General features: G+C 31.6%; 1 protein-coding gene across 1 annotated transcript in view; it reads right to left on the bottom strand.

Moving 5' to 3' along the window:
• The window catches only part of LOC137617672 (macrophage mannose receptor 1-like), a 74,555-nt gene that overhangs the window by 1,262 nt on the left and 55,899 nt on the right, over positions 1-17,394 (bottom strand). The window contains exons 35-47 of the mRNA XM_068347673.1: positions 16,331-16,460; positions 15,374-15,544; positions 14,708-14,830; positions 13,741-13,886; positions 12,889-12,979; positions 11,775-11,887; positions 9,261-9,395; positions 8,733-8,910; positions 8,004-8,130; positions 7,090-7,214; positions 5,236-5,397; positions 3,419-3,487; positions 1,784-1,909 (exon numbers count right to left, since the gene is read on the bottom strand). Coding sequence (XP_068203774.1) covers positions 1,784-1,909; positions 3,419-3,487; positions 5,236-5,397; positions 7,090-7,214; positions 8,004-8,130; positions 8,733-8,910; positions 9,261-9,395; positions 11,775-11,887; positions 12,889-12,979; positions 13,741-13,886; positions 14,708-14,830; positions 15,374-15,544; positions 16,331-16,460 — 1,696 coding nt within the window. The remainder of the gene's footprint in view (positions 1-1,783; positions 1,910-3,418; positions 3,488-5,235; positions 5,398-7,089; positions 7,215-8,003; positions 8,131-8,732; positions 8,911-9,260; positions 9,396-11,774; positions 11,888-12,888; positions 12,980-13,740; positions 13,887-14,707; positions 14,831-15,373; positions 15,545-16,330; positions 16,461-17,394) is intronic.

Below are 17,394 nucleotides of genomic sequence, written 5' to 3'. Positions count from 1 at the left end.
TTGTAGAGCTAAACATTCCGATTGTACTTAGTAGAACTAAATGTTTTAATTTTACTTGATTTCGCTAAATGTTCCCATTGCCTTTACTAGAGCTATATGCTTCCATCGTGCTGACTTGAGCTATATGTTCCCATTGTACTGACTGGAGCTAAACTCTCCGTGTTTACATACTCGAGTTAAATGTTACTATTGAACTTATTCTAGCTAAATTGTTCGATTTTACTTACTCCTGTTAAATTTCCGCATTTCACTTACTTTTGAGCTAAATTTTCCAGTTTCATCTATTTGAGCTAAACTGTCCAATTTTACTCATTTTAATTAGATCAATCCACTAGGCTTACTCAAGCTATATTGTCCGATTTTATTTATATTAACTAGATCTTCCCCTTGAGCTTACTCAAGATAAATTGTCTGATTTTACTTATATTAACTAGATCTTCCCACAGGGCTTAGTCAAGCTAAATTTTCCGATTTTACTTATATAACCTAGATATTCCCACTGGGCATACTCAAGCTAAATTGTCTGATTTTATTTATTTTAATGAGATCTTCCCACTGAACTTACTCAAACTAAATTGTCCGATTTTACTTATATCAACTAGATCTTCCCATTGTGCTTACTCAAACTAGATTGTCTGATTTTATTTATATTAACTAAATCTTCCCATTGTGCTTACTCAAGCTAAATTGTCCGATTTTACTTATATCAACTAGATCTTCCCATTGTGCTTACTCAAACTAGGTTGTCTGATTTTATTTATATTAACTAAATCTTCCCATTGTGCTTACTCAAGCTAAATTGTCCGATTTTACTTATATCAACTAGATCTTCCCATTGTGCTTACTCAAACTAGATTGTCTGATTTTATTCATATTAACTAAATCTTCCCATTGTGCTTACTCAAGCTAAATTGTCCGATTTTACTTATATCAACTAGATCTTCCCATTGTGCTTACTCAAACTAGATTGTCTGATTTTATTTATTTTAACGAGATCTTCCCACTGAACTTACTCAAGCTAAATTGTCCGATTTTACTTATATCAACTAGATCTTCCCATTGTGCTTACTCAAACTAGATTGTCTGATTTTATTTATATTAACTAAATCTTCCCATTGTGCTTACTCAAGCTAAATTGTCCGATTTTACTTATATCAACTAGATCTTCCCATTGTGCTTACTCAAACTAGATTGTCTGATTTTATTTATTTTAACGAGATCTTCCCACTGAACTTACTCAAGCTAAATTGTCCGATTTTACTTATATCAACTAGATCTTCCCATTGTGCTTACTCAAACTAGATTGTCTGATTTTATTTATATTAACTAAATCTTCCCATTGTGCTTACTCAAACTAGATTGTCTGATTTTATTTATATTAACTAAATCTTCCCATTGTGCTTACTCAAACTAGATTGTCTGATTTTATTTATATTAACTAAATCTTCCCATTGTGCTTACTCAAACTAGATTGTCTGATTTTATTTATATTAACTAAATCTTCCCATTGTGCTTACTCAAACTAGATTGTCTGATTTTATTTATATTAACTAAATCTTCCCATTGTGCTTACTCAAACTAGATTGTCTGATTTTATTTATATTAACTAAATCTTCCCATTGTGCTTACTCAAGCTAAATTGTCCGATTTTACTTACTCGAAGGAAATCGTCCTAATTTTACTAATTTAGCTTAATGTTCCTACTGTACTGGCTGGAAATATATGTTCCCATTCTGCATACTCGAGTTACTTGCAAGACTTAGCTCTTCAGCTGTATACTTACTTGACGAATATGGTCCAGAATTTGTATTTTTCTTTTTCATATAAGAAATCCCAACGTAGCCAACGGCAACAAAAACGAATAGTACGGAGATAACGATGCCAAATATGGCACCACCACCAAGTCCACCTGCAATGGGAAGATGGGCCTTGTAACTTCTAAATATAGTATTATATGCATTATTGCTCGTGCTTATTGCTTATATACACAAGGTAGATATTTTTTTTCAGCTTAAACTATAATTAATTATTTTTTTCTATATTTTCTTATTCTAACATTATTTTTGGCTATTTTTTGCACAACTTTCGAGACATTGTATTTACAATGTTAAAGACTTTTTTTTATCAACAAATATTTTGTAATACTCTGGATATAAAGCGCATTGAATCAAATATATGTAACACCCAAAATTGTGATTCTGCATGATATCTAGTTTATAGTGAAAACTAACTCCTTTTTTTCCTAGATAATACATTAAATTAATTTGTCTCCTTGTATGGTTTATCAGTAGTTTCAAAACTATTTTCACTTAGGAATTGACCTTTTTCAATATATATATATATATATATATATATATATATATATATATATGTGTGTGTGTGTGTGTGTGTGTGTATATGTATATATATATATATATATATATATATATATATATATATATATATATACATATATATATATTTATATATATATATGTATATATATATATATATACATATAAATATATATAAACCAAATCAAATTGTACAGTATAATACTCCTTTTCCTGAGTGAAAACAAAATATTCTATAACTCTTCTATCATATCATATAATATTCGAACCCATAATTATTCGCTAATTAACCTCATCCTGGTTTTACATAGAGGCTCACGAGACAGGTAAACAGTAGCTTAAAAAAAACAAAGGAGAGAAAAGTTAAAAATTACATTAAAATATGTATAGTTGAGAGGGATAATTGCCTGTCTAAATAAAACACAGGGAGGAATAGTGAAACAAATCAGTTTCCTAGAACTTAAAACAGTATATATAAGAGGGCAGTGTCTGTAAAATGCTTTTCAAATAGATGGAAGGTCCATCCATCTCGGAGGCACAATTAACAAATGACGATATTAAAGGATTAACAGACGGGCATTAACAGTTTACCTCAATTACTTATTCCTTGGAATTCCTGAATTAATCAAGTCTCGCTTTGATAAACAGAAACTGAGAGATGAAGGGGAATATGCTGTATGACAAATGAATGAAAACTGGAGTGGGCAATAGATTTAGCATTATTTGTTTGTGGTGCAGCCAGAATTAAAAACAATCTAAATTGCTGAGATGATGTAGATTATTATGATGGCTTCTTTTGCATAAAGCATTTATTTTTCTACAATCGTTTTGTGATAGTGTTAAAATGTCACTAAAAAGGAGGAATTGCTAGGATGGTAAATTTACCGGTCTGTTATTACATTCATTTTCCACATTTGTATCACAACCTAGTTTCAAAACTTCATTTAACTCTAGGTCTATTGCTCAGCATCCTTGATTTTATAAAAGGACCTTTGTTACTCAAGATCAAGGCTTAGAAGCTGACTGTAATTGAAGCAATACTGTATGAATAAGACCTTTGCATGCCTATAAGTTACACGACTTACCTCCTTCGTAAGGACCGTCTGTTGGGGGAATTGGTGGTACTGTAGGGTTTGTTGGCTCCTCGTCTGGTACTGTGAAGAAAGATTCAGCTTAAGAGAACATCTTAGAGAATATAGATATAAAATTGGCCTGATTTTAAACAGAGAATACTCGCAATATACTTATGAATTACTTTTAGAAGAGAGGACACATTTTTTGTATGTAATTTAAAAGAAGCGATTTCGGTAACATTCTGAACCTAATGAGTATGTTTGTCAACAGAATAATGTAATGTATGAATACTTAAGTAGAGTTTATAATATATGAAAAGGGATGACAAACTAATTCACATAAAATAGAAAGCTAGAATTCACTGAAATATATTTGATAAATTGTTTGTTTAGCCAAAACGATAAAAAGAGAGCAGAACAAGATATGTAAGGTGCTATAGGAAATGCTGAAATAGGGATAGCACGGACCGAATTAAGTGGATTGGTCACTAATATACATGAAATTATATACAGTATAATTACCGGAGGATAATGTGTAACTTACATACCAGGAATAAAATAAAAGTCCAACCAAGACATAGATTGAGATTATTTTTTCAGAAAGACCAAAGTATATGCGCAAGATTATGTGCATTATAAGATTGTGTTTCTCTGGCGATAGAGGATGCTTTGTAGTCATACAAGTAGTCTAAACCGATGGGAATACCTTTGGTAGAAGCCCTTTTATGTTACTCCAGTATTTATTTATCACTAATGAAATGGCCATGTGAGAGATATTTGGAATTGTATAATGAATCTATAACAACTTTTATCAAGTCCTTGACCGTAGGTGAGCTTGTTAAAACGAGCTAGATTTTCTGTTTCTTCTTCTTCTTCTTCTTGCTATTATTATTATTATTATTATTATTATTATTATTATTATTATTATTATAATTATTATTGTTGTTTTCCTTTTTATTTTGTCAATAACAGTCTACAGAGCCTGGTGGTTTATAGTGTAGGGTTCCCAGTTACATCCAGATTCCTTAGAAATTCATCACTTTCAAGTAACACGCTCTTTTGTCACTGTCCTTGGGCTATATCGACTCCTTCCTTCCGAAGATTCCGTTTCAATGACTTAGGTATGGTCCGTAGTGCTCCTATGGTTATTGGCGCTATATCTGATTACATATTCCATAACCTTCTCAATTCAATTTGTAGGTCTTAGTGTTACTGTTTTCGTTGTTTTATCGACCAGAGTGATGTCTGGTCGATGTGCTTGTATCACCCTGTCCATCCTTATACTGTAGTCCCAAAGTAGTTAAGCCAGATGATTTTCTACTACAGCTTGAGGGTGATGTTCATACCATTTGTTGCTGCATTGTATTTCATATTTTCTACAGAGACTCCAGTAGAGAGCTTCAGCCACTGCATCATGTCATTTCTTGTATTGATTCTGAGCAATTGTTGAACATTCATTGGCGATGTGGTTGGTGGTTTCTTCTTTTCCCATACTAGTACATTTCCTGCACTTTGACAAGATGTTAGTTCCGTCTATTGCTCTTTGAATATATCTTATTCTTAAAGCCTGATCTTGTGCTGCCATTACCATTTCTTCAGTTTCCTTCTTAAGCTTTCCTCTCTGGAGCCACTGACATGTTTCTTTACTGGCCATTATTATTATTATTATTATTATTATTATTATTATTATTATTATTATTATTTTATTATTATTATTATTGTTGTTGTTGTTTTAATTGTTGTTATTATTATTATTATTATTATTATTATTATTATTATTATTATCATTATTATTATTAAGAGTATAAGAATACTATAAAAAGCCCTACTTTTTGCCGCTCGACAGACGAAGCCGCGGTAGTTGTCACACGGCAGATCATTCCATTTCCCATCCCGGTGGTAGAATTCAGTGCACTGTTCATAGTCGAGGCTGGGCTCACCATCTGCCCAGTTTTGGTAATCAAAGGGCGTCCCGTCAGACCAACCCAAACCTGCGAGAGACGGTTCTTATTTTATGTTTGCTCATTTTACATTTTGGTTTGAAAAAACCTAAGGGAATGTTTCTTGATATAAGTGAAATCATCTTTGTTATATTAGATGGCAAGGTAGTTAAAAACATGTTTGTAATAAAGTCCTATTTTTAAAGAGAGTTCATTCAAACCAAAATTTCTATATTATTATTATTATTATTATTATTATTATTATTATTATTATTATTATTATTATTATTATCATCATTACTGGCTATGCTACAACCCTAGCTGGAAAAGCAAGATGCTGTAAGCCCAAGGGCTCCAATAGGTAAAAATCGCCCAGTGAGGAAAGGGAATAATGAAATAAATAAACCATATAAGAAGTAATGAAAAAATAAAATAAAATATTTGAGAAACATTAACAACAATAAAACAGAGATATGATATATAAATTATAAAAAGACTTATGTAAACCTATTTTGAAGAACTAATGGACTCGCTTCATGAAAGACGATGATATTGTGCATAGGCTGAACATTGCCTCGAGTAATTCAAAATAAACGTGGGTGTTTTATAGTAATTAGATAGATTAAGATATAATTATATCTGAGTCTTTTATCTTGGGTCATAAGTACAATAAAAATATCAATGATTTAAATGCAATATTGTAGATGTGAATTTTTTCTCTGAGGTGACTAGATAGTAAATATTTGCTAATGAAAATGAGATGTTATTTACCTAATTGCTCCTAGAAATTAGGTTCAAGCGTTTTGAATTCATATAAACCTAGATAAATCAAACTGTCAATACAGCGTGATTTTACTCCTTTAGGTAAAATTTTGATTTGAAAGAAATACTTAATTGCAATGTTTTTATACTGATGAGTTTTAAAGCATCATTTAGTCATTCTGATAACTTTCATTTTGGCAAATTTTGGAAAGTAGTGAAAATATGAAATTTCAGGAATTCAATTATTATAAGTTTAATATCATGACACTATAAGAGATTGGTTTCATAAAATCCATAAGATGATTAAAATATTTGTGAAATGTTCAGTAATGTGCAAACAAAATTATCGTCTAGCATGCACATAAAAGGATTCCTTATAACATTAACATAGCAAATTACTGATGCCAGAAATACTGTCAAACAATTTTACCGTATTACACATCATCTGACTGGATCAACTTTGATCCCCCAAGTAGTCGACAACAAAAATAAGAGAAAATTACAGTTATTCATTATAGCCATTCAGTAACAGCAGCTGCAGTTACTCGAATACTGAAGATTTCAAAATATTAACAAAGTTTCCGTCCACAAAGACAGCTTGAAAACGAAAAACACTGATTCTAATGAAACTGTTCCAGCCTGCTTAAGCCAGCCAGCCTTATCCCTCTCCTGCTTGTACCTGCCATGTTCTTTCCACCCTGAACACCCTCCCCCTAAATTGACGCAGTCTGAAACATAGCACTTATCAACAAGTCCACTGTAGGACAAAGGCCTCAGACATGCCCTTATTCATGTCTGGCATTTGGCCAATTTTCATCACCACGCTGGCCAACTGCGGATTGGTGATGTTGAGAGACTTGTCTAATCGCTCTCAGCAAACCAACCTAGTATGAATGGCCCTGATTAGTACAGATTTTCTGCTCTTGATGATACACGAACGGTATCCCCACTTAGAAAGCGGGGATATTAAACGACGCTTACCACTTGTCTTCTGAATGAGTCCAATCCAAATGTTGATATTTGCACCGCTTTGAATGCCATGCTTGAGGAAGGCGTTCTGATCGTCAGAATGGATGGACGTGAGGTTGGAGTCTAGGAACATGCAACTGTGAAAATTAACTCCGTGGCATTATTAAATATCAATATATATTCGTTTAATAGTCATATATGCATTATGACAGAAAGGCATCCATACATAAATAACGAGAGGTAGCCATCCTTTAACTCGGATATTAAACGTTTGATAATCACACGTGCACAATAATATAAACACATCCGTAAATATATAAGAAAATACGTGATCGGTAAAGTCATAAGTATTAGACTCGCTAGAAAGGAAACCCAATTTTCTGGAAAATAAATAGATTTAAAATAAAATCAAATTTGCACAATGGCTTAGAATGATTATTGGTCAAAATAGTTATTATAGTTCCTGAAAATTATTATTATTATCATTATTTTTGCTCCATTGCTATTATTGTTACTCTCATTTGTAGTAGTGGCAATTATTATTATTATTATTATTATTATTATTATTATTATTATCAAGGTTGTAGCAGTTATTATTATTATTATTATTATTATTATTATTATTATTTTTATTATTATTATTATTATCATCAAGGTTGTAGCAGTTATTATTATTATTATTATTATTATTATTATTATTATTATTATTCTACATTGAACGAAAATAAAGAACTTTCGAAGCAAGACTTGGCATACATTACATATTTGATAGTTATGTAAATCTCTTAATATGAAATGGGGATAACAATTGCTTATTATCATTGATATTATTATTATTATTATTATTATTATTATTATTATTATTATTATTATTATTATTATTATTATTATTATTATTATTATTCGAATACGACCTCGGAACTTACTGTGCATGCGCATCATTCCAATTTTTTACGTCAGTTACGATCAGGTAACAGTATGGTCCAGGTAAAGAACTCCAGGTATCATCCGGGCAGTGACCTGTTATTGGTGGTCCAGGTGAGGGAGCCTGTTCTGGATTGATAAAGAAACCAGGTCAATGTTAATCTATTTATAAATCTACGTTTATCCATCTTTTTTTTTTTATTAAGTAGGGGTATAAATTATAATAACAACATTAAACATTTATGGCAAGACAAGTAATATGAATATCTTAATACTAAGGCTAAGGGATCTGAATTCATACATACATACATATATACATACATTTACTTGTTTCTTTGTGATCAAGACAATAGTGCCTTTAAATATATAAGAGGGAATGCATACATATGCAAGCATTTAGAGAGAGAGAGAGGGGGGGGGGTGTTCTGCAGGGAAATAAGATAACACGTAATATATGTTATCATTTACTGAGAGAGAGAGAGAGAGAGAGAGAGAGAGAGAGAGAGAGAGAGAGAGAGAGAGAGAGGGTTAACACGTTATATTATATCTTGTCATTTACTGCATTGAGAGAGAGGGTGAAATAAGATAACACATTACATTGTATCTTATCATTTACTTTAAAAAGAGAAGGGGGGGGGGCGCCTCTGCAATGAAAAAAAAGATAGCAACTTTTATCATATCTTATTATTTAGTTGATCAAATCAATGCAAAAGAGTATGAATTAACCTTACCCTCCGAATGTTTACACAAGAACGGTTTCAGTTCCTCGCATCTTTCATTGTACCAAAGGCCATCCTCAGAGTCCATCATGACACAGTTTTTGTCAGTGACGTTGACCTGGGGTTGTCCCTCTCCCCAATTCGTGTATGTCACTGGCCAGTTATCTGACCATTGGTAAGTGCTTTGTAACTGTTCATAAAAAAAAGATGACCGTGAGTAATTCTATCATCTGTTTTGATTATTTCAGATGTTTGCTTTAATTTTCTCAAGTTCTGGTTATATATCTGATTAGGAACAAAATTAAGTTAGTTTGTATTCAATAGCGTAATTGACTGTTTAAATCAGTATTCACTAAGATTTTTAATTCGTGTTCGTGTTTCGAATATTTCTCATGCAATCAGCCAATCAGTTCAAGAATTAGTTAACATATTTCCAGCAAGATGGCAAGGGTAAAATAAATTCTAATCTTTTATTTGTTGCATTCAAAATATAGATTAGAATTTAGTACCACCCTAATATTTTGATTGACATGCCCCTACCTCTTTATTATTCAGACCTATCCACGGGTTCAAAATGTTCTCATCCTGGCCAAGAACCCAGAGGAAGGACCCTTGGTGAATGCTGTAAGCTGAAGCCAAATGAGCTCCTTCCGCTGCACATGCTTTCTCTGCGTCCTGATGAAAGTTATGAAGTAAAGAAATATGCTAAAGAATTTTTTTTTTCAAGTATTAATGCAAAGCTAATGTAAGATGCTTATATTGCTAATCGTAAGGAAGTTATGTTTTTAAATGGTACCTCATAAATATATTTGAAACCTTTTACAGAAAACTCACTATGCTTTTTACGTTAGGTATGTCAGAGCTAGTTATTCAGAAAAGAAGCAATAGTTCTTAAGATGGACTTTCATTTTCTCATCTCTTAACTTTATGAAACAAAAATAGAATCCTCTATGGTATTTTTCATTTTTTTTATATATATATATATAAAGACAGCATATTTCTTAGCTCCAAAGTTATCTGTTATCTTGCGTAAGTTAGCAAGAAGAGGGGCTTTTAGCACTTGTTGGAGAATTTGTAATGTTACTCCTCTATGTAAATGTGTTTGTAGTAGCTCAAGTCCCACTGATTACCGCCCAATTTCCATAATTCCCATATTATCTAAAGTTTTGAACGTCTTCTGGCAAAAGGTCTTAATAGGTTTGCTGAAGGTAATCATCTATTCCCTAGTTTGCAATTTGGTTTTCGTAAAGGCCTTTGATCATGTGATGCCCTTCTTACAATCTCCAATGCTGTACAGAAATCCCTTGATTGTGGTCAGGAAGTTCGTATGATTGGCCTTGATTTTAGTGCTGCCTTTGACCACATTAATCATGAGGCCCTTGTTTTCAAACTCAAACAGTTGGGAGTGGATGGGACGTTTCTTAGCATTATTATTGATTTTTTAAGTATTAGATCTCAAAGAGTTGTTGCTGATGGGCACCATAGTGAGTATAGGAATGTGGTATCCGGTGTTCCACAGGGTAGTGTTCTTGGCCCATTACTTTTCATACTATATACACATAACATGTGGTTTCGCCTAGAAAACAAGCTTGTTGCATATGCAGATGATGCTACTCTCTTTGCATCAATTCCATCTCCTGAATGTAGATCTAGGGTTGCTGAATCCCTTAATAGAGATCTAGCTGAAATTAGTGCATGGTGCAAATTATGGGGTATGAAATTGAATCCTAACAAAACTGAAAGTATGTTTGTATGGAGGTCAAGGACGGTGGCTCCGCAACATCCGGATCTTAGTATTGATAATGTTTCTTTGAATTTGTATGCCTCTTTTGAAATTTTAGGTGTGATTCTTGAGAGCAAATTTACTTTTGAGAAACACATTAGGTCTGTGTCTGCTTCAATTTCACAAAAAAATTGGTCTCATTCGGTGATCAATCTATTCTGAAGAAGTGTTTTAATTCTTTCATTCTACCTTGTTTTGAGTATTGTTCTCCTGTCTGGTCTTCAGCTGCCGATTCTCATCTTAATTTGTTGGCCAGAAACTTACGGTCTATTAAATTTCTTATTCCTGATCTAGATATTAATCTTTGGCACCGTCGTTCAATTAGTTCATTATGCATGTTGCATAAGATTTTTCATAACTCTGACCATCCTTTACATTCAGATCTCCCTGGACAAATCTATCCTGTTCGTAATACTAGACAGGCAGTTAATTCCAATGGTCAGGCTCAATACTACACAGTATTCTAGAAGTTTTATTCCAGCTGTGACCAAGTTGTGGAATGATCTTCCTAATCGGGTAGTTGAATCAGTAGAACTTCAAAAGTTCAAAGTTGCAGCAAATGTCTTTATGTTGACCAGGCTGACATGAGTCTTTTTATAGTTTATATATGACATATCTGTTTTGGCGTTGTTAATAGTTTATATATGACACATCTGTTTTGACGTTGTTACTGTTTTTAGAATGATTTATTGTTAATTTGTTCTCATTATTTATTTATTTCCTTATTTCCTTTCCTCACTGGGCTATTTTTCCCTATTGGAGCCCTTGGGCTTATAGCATCTTACTCTTCCAACTAGGGTTGTAGTTTGGCTAGTAATAATAATAATAATAATATAATCTCTAATCAGGCCCGTAACTGATATTCAAATGAGTATTAACTCCATTATTTCTTAAATATTATTTTGCCATTTTCAATGCTAGAATTTAAAGAGGGTAATTATTTGAAGTCCGAAGCTGAATAGTACTTTTTATTCAATGTCCAAATTCAGAACTTTATTTTGTACCTGTTAAGAATTTTATATAGTGCAATGAGATGTTTATTTTGGGTTATATATCTAAATTATGGCCTTGTATGTAAAATGATGTATGATAATCACCAAATAAGGAATACTCGTCCGGAATAAAAAGAATTAATGTCAAATCAGGTGGTCTATCAGATGTTCATCTCGACAATTGAGTCATAAGTTGGGTGTATTCAACAAATATTCTTTGATTACAGTAGAGAACAGAACTTTCAGCTAGAAAGAAAAAAAAGACAAGACTTTACTTACTTCCCATGACATTAATGTTTTTTCTGGCCTGTAGCACTCGCCTAGATAACTGTAGTAGTTCTCATACGGAGCGTCACATTTAGGCAAAGAGGAAGGCTCTGTTATTGATGGATCTGGAATAAAACAGCGATATTAGATTTTGTCTTTATATATTTGTATATAAACACATATATACTGTATATATGTATGTATATATATATGTGCATATATATACATATATATATGTGTATATGATATATATATATATATATATATATATATATATATATGTGTGTGTGTGTGTGTGTGTGTAAATTTCTACATCTTCAACAGAAATGCAAGGTTGCTACCCATCGTTCCAGTAGAAGCATTGTCTTGACATATATATACACACACACACATATATATATATATATATATATATATATATATATATATATGTATATATATATGTATATATATATGTATATATATATATATATATATATATATATATATATATATTCAATTAAGACATATATTATATTCCTCCTAGTATCTGGATTCTTTCTATATTTCGGGATAAGTGACCCAAGGATGAATCAACTCAAAGATAATAGCTTCTGGTCGGCCGGGGAATCGAACCCGGGTCCGAGAAACTGAGGTGACAGTGACATTCCATCTAGCCACAAAGAGAAATGGTATGTCAATGTCACCTCAGTTTCTCGGACTTTCGTTCGATTCCCCAGCCGATCAAAAGCTATTATCTTTGAGGTGATTCTCATTGGGTGTCTGATCCCGAGGTATAGAGAGAATCCAGATATTAAGAGTGTAATGCATGGCTTATGTGAATATGAAAAACACTTCTAAATGTATATATATATACATATATATATATATATATATATATATATATATATATGTATATATATATATATATATATATATATATATATATTATGTATATGCGTGCGTGTTTGTATGCATGTATCTTTTGTAGTTTATTTCTTTCCTTGTTTCCTTCCCTCACTGGGGTATTTTCACTGTTGGAACCCTTAGGCTTATAGCAGCCAACTTTTCCAACTAAAGTTGTAGCTTAGCTTGTAGTGATAATAATAATAATAATAATAATAATAAAACCTTTAATCAATCTCACCTTGTTTCATGGCACAAATGCTACCCTGATAGTAGTAATATGAAACATCATTCATCAGCCCTGTTGGATAAATTGCTACAACGTTTTGCTCCTGAAAAGAAAAGGAAAATGAAATAATATTTGGTACACATATTGGACAATGGTTTCGCAGAGGAGATGATCTGAAACAAAAGAGAATTATTATTTGCAACTAAAACATTGTTTTCGTTTACACGTACATATATATGTCTACATTTGAATATATGTGTATATATGCATATATATATATATATATATATATATATATATATATATATATATATATATATATATATATATATACTGTGCATATATAATTAAATTCATTTTAAACTTTGACTTTTTTAGCCAGTACTAAACGTTCATATAATATTTTGCTATCACTTATACTACACTTCATGAGATATGTAACATTAAAGAAAAGTGAGTAATAATAGTGTAAAATCACATCGCATAGTATGGAGAATACATGATTTTTTTAAACATCATTTATAGTATGGTGACAGTATAATTAGCTAAACAAAACATGACATGAAAGCTTTGTTTGGAGTGAGAATCACATTCTATGTTGACTTATACTTTTGGTAAAGGAAACTCATCTATAAAAAAACATTTGTCTAAACTCAATTTTTTTTTTAATGAGGTACCTTTGCACCGACGCGCAGCGGTGCCCTTTTAGTTCGGAAAAGTTTCTGATAGCTGATTGGTCGGACAAAAATACTTCCGACCAATCAGCTGTTAGGAAACTTTATGCCCTAAAAGGGCACCCCTGCGAGTCGGTGCAAATCTGCCTCGCTGAAAAGAATTGACTATAGTTACATTACTATATCTTACCGACATATACTGTCCATTAGGCTCGCCAGGTGCCCAAGGAGTGTAGTCTGTTGTTGATTGATCCACCCAGACATATTCTTGCATTTCGTATTTCATTCCTATCCAAGCATCGGCGCCATTTATTCCAATCAGCATTGTTATATATGCTGTCATAGAAGAGGAAAAATTGTTTTATACATTTATAGAAATGATTAAATGAAGGAAAATAACATTTACGTTCGTCCTCTAATAGAGAATTAGTTGATTTGAAATATAAATGATATATTAAGTTCAAGTCTGTACTTAAGTGCATGTATACAAAAGCAACAAGTTTACTAGTCAGTATTTATTGTTATATGTAGATTAGTTGTCTGTATATTTACACATGTGCAAAACTATTCGTTTAGTCAATGATGAAAATCGAATTTTCCATTCAGTGTCTATAAAGTAACTTTAAGGATTGTGTTATAAACGAATATTTATGCAAACACGTTAACGACATTTAGCCAACCCCCGACCCCCATTTCGTATTTGCAAGTAATTGTTTAGTGATCATACAACTTATGTTTTTCTTTGGTTCAAAAGATGATTACGTTACTCTTTTATCAGATTGTCTTTAGAGGTGATGTTGCTACCATAAACCCTACGGCCTGGAGGGATGTAGACCAAGGGTGGTTCACAACCTGCCAAATGGGAACTAAGTCACTTAGCCACGTGACCACATTGATTAATTGTACAAAACGAATTTTACAATTATATGCATATTTGTGTTTTACAGGAATTGAATTTTGTTTCTATAGTTTTGTTAGCTTATCTCCTTAGTTTTTAGTCTTCTTTTCATGTTTAAATATTCATTAAGTAGGTCATTCTTGAGGTTTTCACACCCCTTGTTACGCTTCAATTAGTTTTTGTTCTTTTATTTGTTACGAATTCAATAGATACAAGCGTACTTCTTATTTATAATCCTTAAACTTTCTTCAGATCTTACCCATTTCCTTCGGAGTATGAAGACTAACCAAATTAGCACCGGCATGCTGATCTTTACAATTGCTTGCGGCGTCGTCGAAGTACTTTTCGGTTTGCACGAGCTTGAAGCACCTTCCTGTTGCGACTGGAGAAAATTCAAAGGTTTTAATTGTGATCTTCATGAGCGTTCGTGTGCCCAGACACTGAGACTTATTAATGTGATTAATAGGTTGGATTAATTAGAATTATTTAAAACTTGAAATAAGAGACTAGAAAAGTGCTGTCTAGACGGCCAAAAGAGGTTATTAGAAATATTGTGCGTCAAAATTGGTCAACACAATTTTGTATTATTCATTTATGAATAGTTTTATCTATTTTTATTAATGAGCTAATTTCCATATATTTTAGATGTATTATCATTAAACTTGTATTGATTCAGGAAAGTACTGCTCTTGGCGACATACAAGTTACAATTGATAAAAAAATATTAAGATCGTGACTCATAACCTATAGTTCTCCGGAAGTTTGGCTAATTTTTCAAAGCATGTAGTATTCTAACAATGAAATTTAAGCAAGAAGGAATTATTCATTAACTTTATGTTATAGAGGATTATTCTCTGCAATATTTACTGAATCTATATCAATAGATGTTTGAATTATTCATGGTGCAAATACTATATCCACTTACCCACATGAACCCATCCCTCTGGACAATTGCCAGCAGGCACCACTGTTGTTGCTGGTGGGGGAAGTGTGGCTCCTTTAGGCCTTTTACACACTCTCCCTGTAAGGTGTCCACAATTCTTATCGTTCCATACGCCCAATCTTCGATTGTACATTTCAATACAGTCCTCTTGGTCTGTTAGGGAGGATAGTAGTTTCATGGATGTAAATTATTATTATTATTATTATTATTATTATTATTATTATTATTATTATTACTCGTCAACCTCCAACCCTAGTTAGAAAAGCAAGATGCTATAAGTCCAAGGGCTCCACAAGGAAAAAATAGCCCAGTGAAGAAAGGAAACGAGGAAATTAATAAAAGATATGAGAAGTAATTAAAAATTAAAATAGAATATCTAAATAAAACATTACCATCATTAAAACAGATAATTCATATATAGACTATAAAAATGATCTAATAAGTTTCCCTAAGAAATATAAGGATTAGTAGGAATGGGTTTTTATTAAATATAAAACCAGGAGTGGATAATGCTTTAAAGTTATATCATGAGTGAATAATTTTGCTTAAACTCCATAATAATACAATAGTAATTGATTCTGCCTTTGGTGAAAAGGCTCCTAAATGACAGACACTAAGGAAAAAGATAAATAAGATGTTTCTGGTTCATTTGACATTCAAAATGTAAACTAATCCAAGTTTTATCAATAATACAAATAGTGCTGAAAAGTAATCAGGATTAAGAATGAAAATATCTTCTGTGCACTATCATAGGAAAAGAAGTGCACGATACATACCACCAACATGAAATATACTTTTGACTAACCAAAATCATATTTCCATCAAAGAATCAGAAATCTGCTGTAAATTGCAAAAGAATATTGTTGCAAAAGATCACAGAAATCACGTATAGATTTAGCAGTATGTTTAGTTACAAACATTCTGTAAAAAGGTACATACCCATGTAACTATTGGGTTCTCCAGGGGCCCAGTTGTCATAGGTAAAAGGGCTTCCATCCACCCACTGGAATCCGGAGTCTTCCAGGGCCCTTCCGCCCAACCAGACACCATTGTCTGATGACTGATCCAGCTGGGAAGGGAGACAGATATCAATGATTTCAGTGAGTGATATATATATATATATATATATATATATATTCATATATATATATTTATATATATACATACATATATTCCTTATATAATCAAGATCTACATGTCCGGCTGTATGCATATATATATATATATATATATATATATATATATATATATATATATATATAGAATATTCCCTATATAATGAAGAGCTAGTGGTCCGGCTATATATACAGTATATATATGTATATAAATATATATATATATACATATATATATATATATATATATATATATATATATATATATATATATATATATTTCGTTCCGGTCACGCTCAGCGGCATTGCCGGATGTATGAATACTCCGTTTCTCCTGGTCACTCGAGTAAGGGGCAAGGGAGTAGTCATACCCTGGTAAGAGGGGGTACCCCGAGAGGTACATTCGGAAACCATAATCTGTGTGTGTGCGTATGTGCATATATATTTAAATATTTAGCCGTCTTTTTTTACGCCTCCTATACACTAGTATGCATATATATATATATATATATATATATATATATATATATATATATATGTGTGTGTGTGTGTGTATATATATGTATATATATATATATATGTATATGTATATATATATATATATATATATATATATATACATATATATATACATGTATATATATATATATATATATATATATATATATATATGTATATATATGTATACATATATATATATATATATATATATATATAATGTATGTATGTATATATAGATATATATACATATATATATATGTATATATATATATATATATATATATATATATATATATATATATTAATCTGATTTTCTTATTGCCATTAGAAATAGATAGTGGAAACATAATGAACAGTGACCTATGATGTCATAGACGCGATGAATAA

This window comes from Palaemon carinicauda, chromosome 2, assembly GCF_036898095.1.
Source record: "Palaemon carinicauda isolate YSFRI2023 chromosome 2, ASM3689809v2, whole genome shotgun sequence".
NCBI classification, from domain to species: Eukaryota; Metazoa; Arthropoda; class Malacostraca; order Decapoda; family Palaemonidae; genus Palaemon; species Palaemon carinicauda.
Note: the sequence above shows the minus strand (reverse complement) of the source record. Positions and strands in the feature narration are given on the sequence as shown.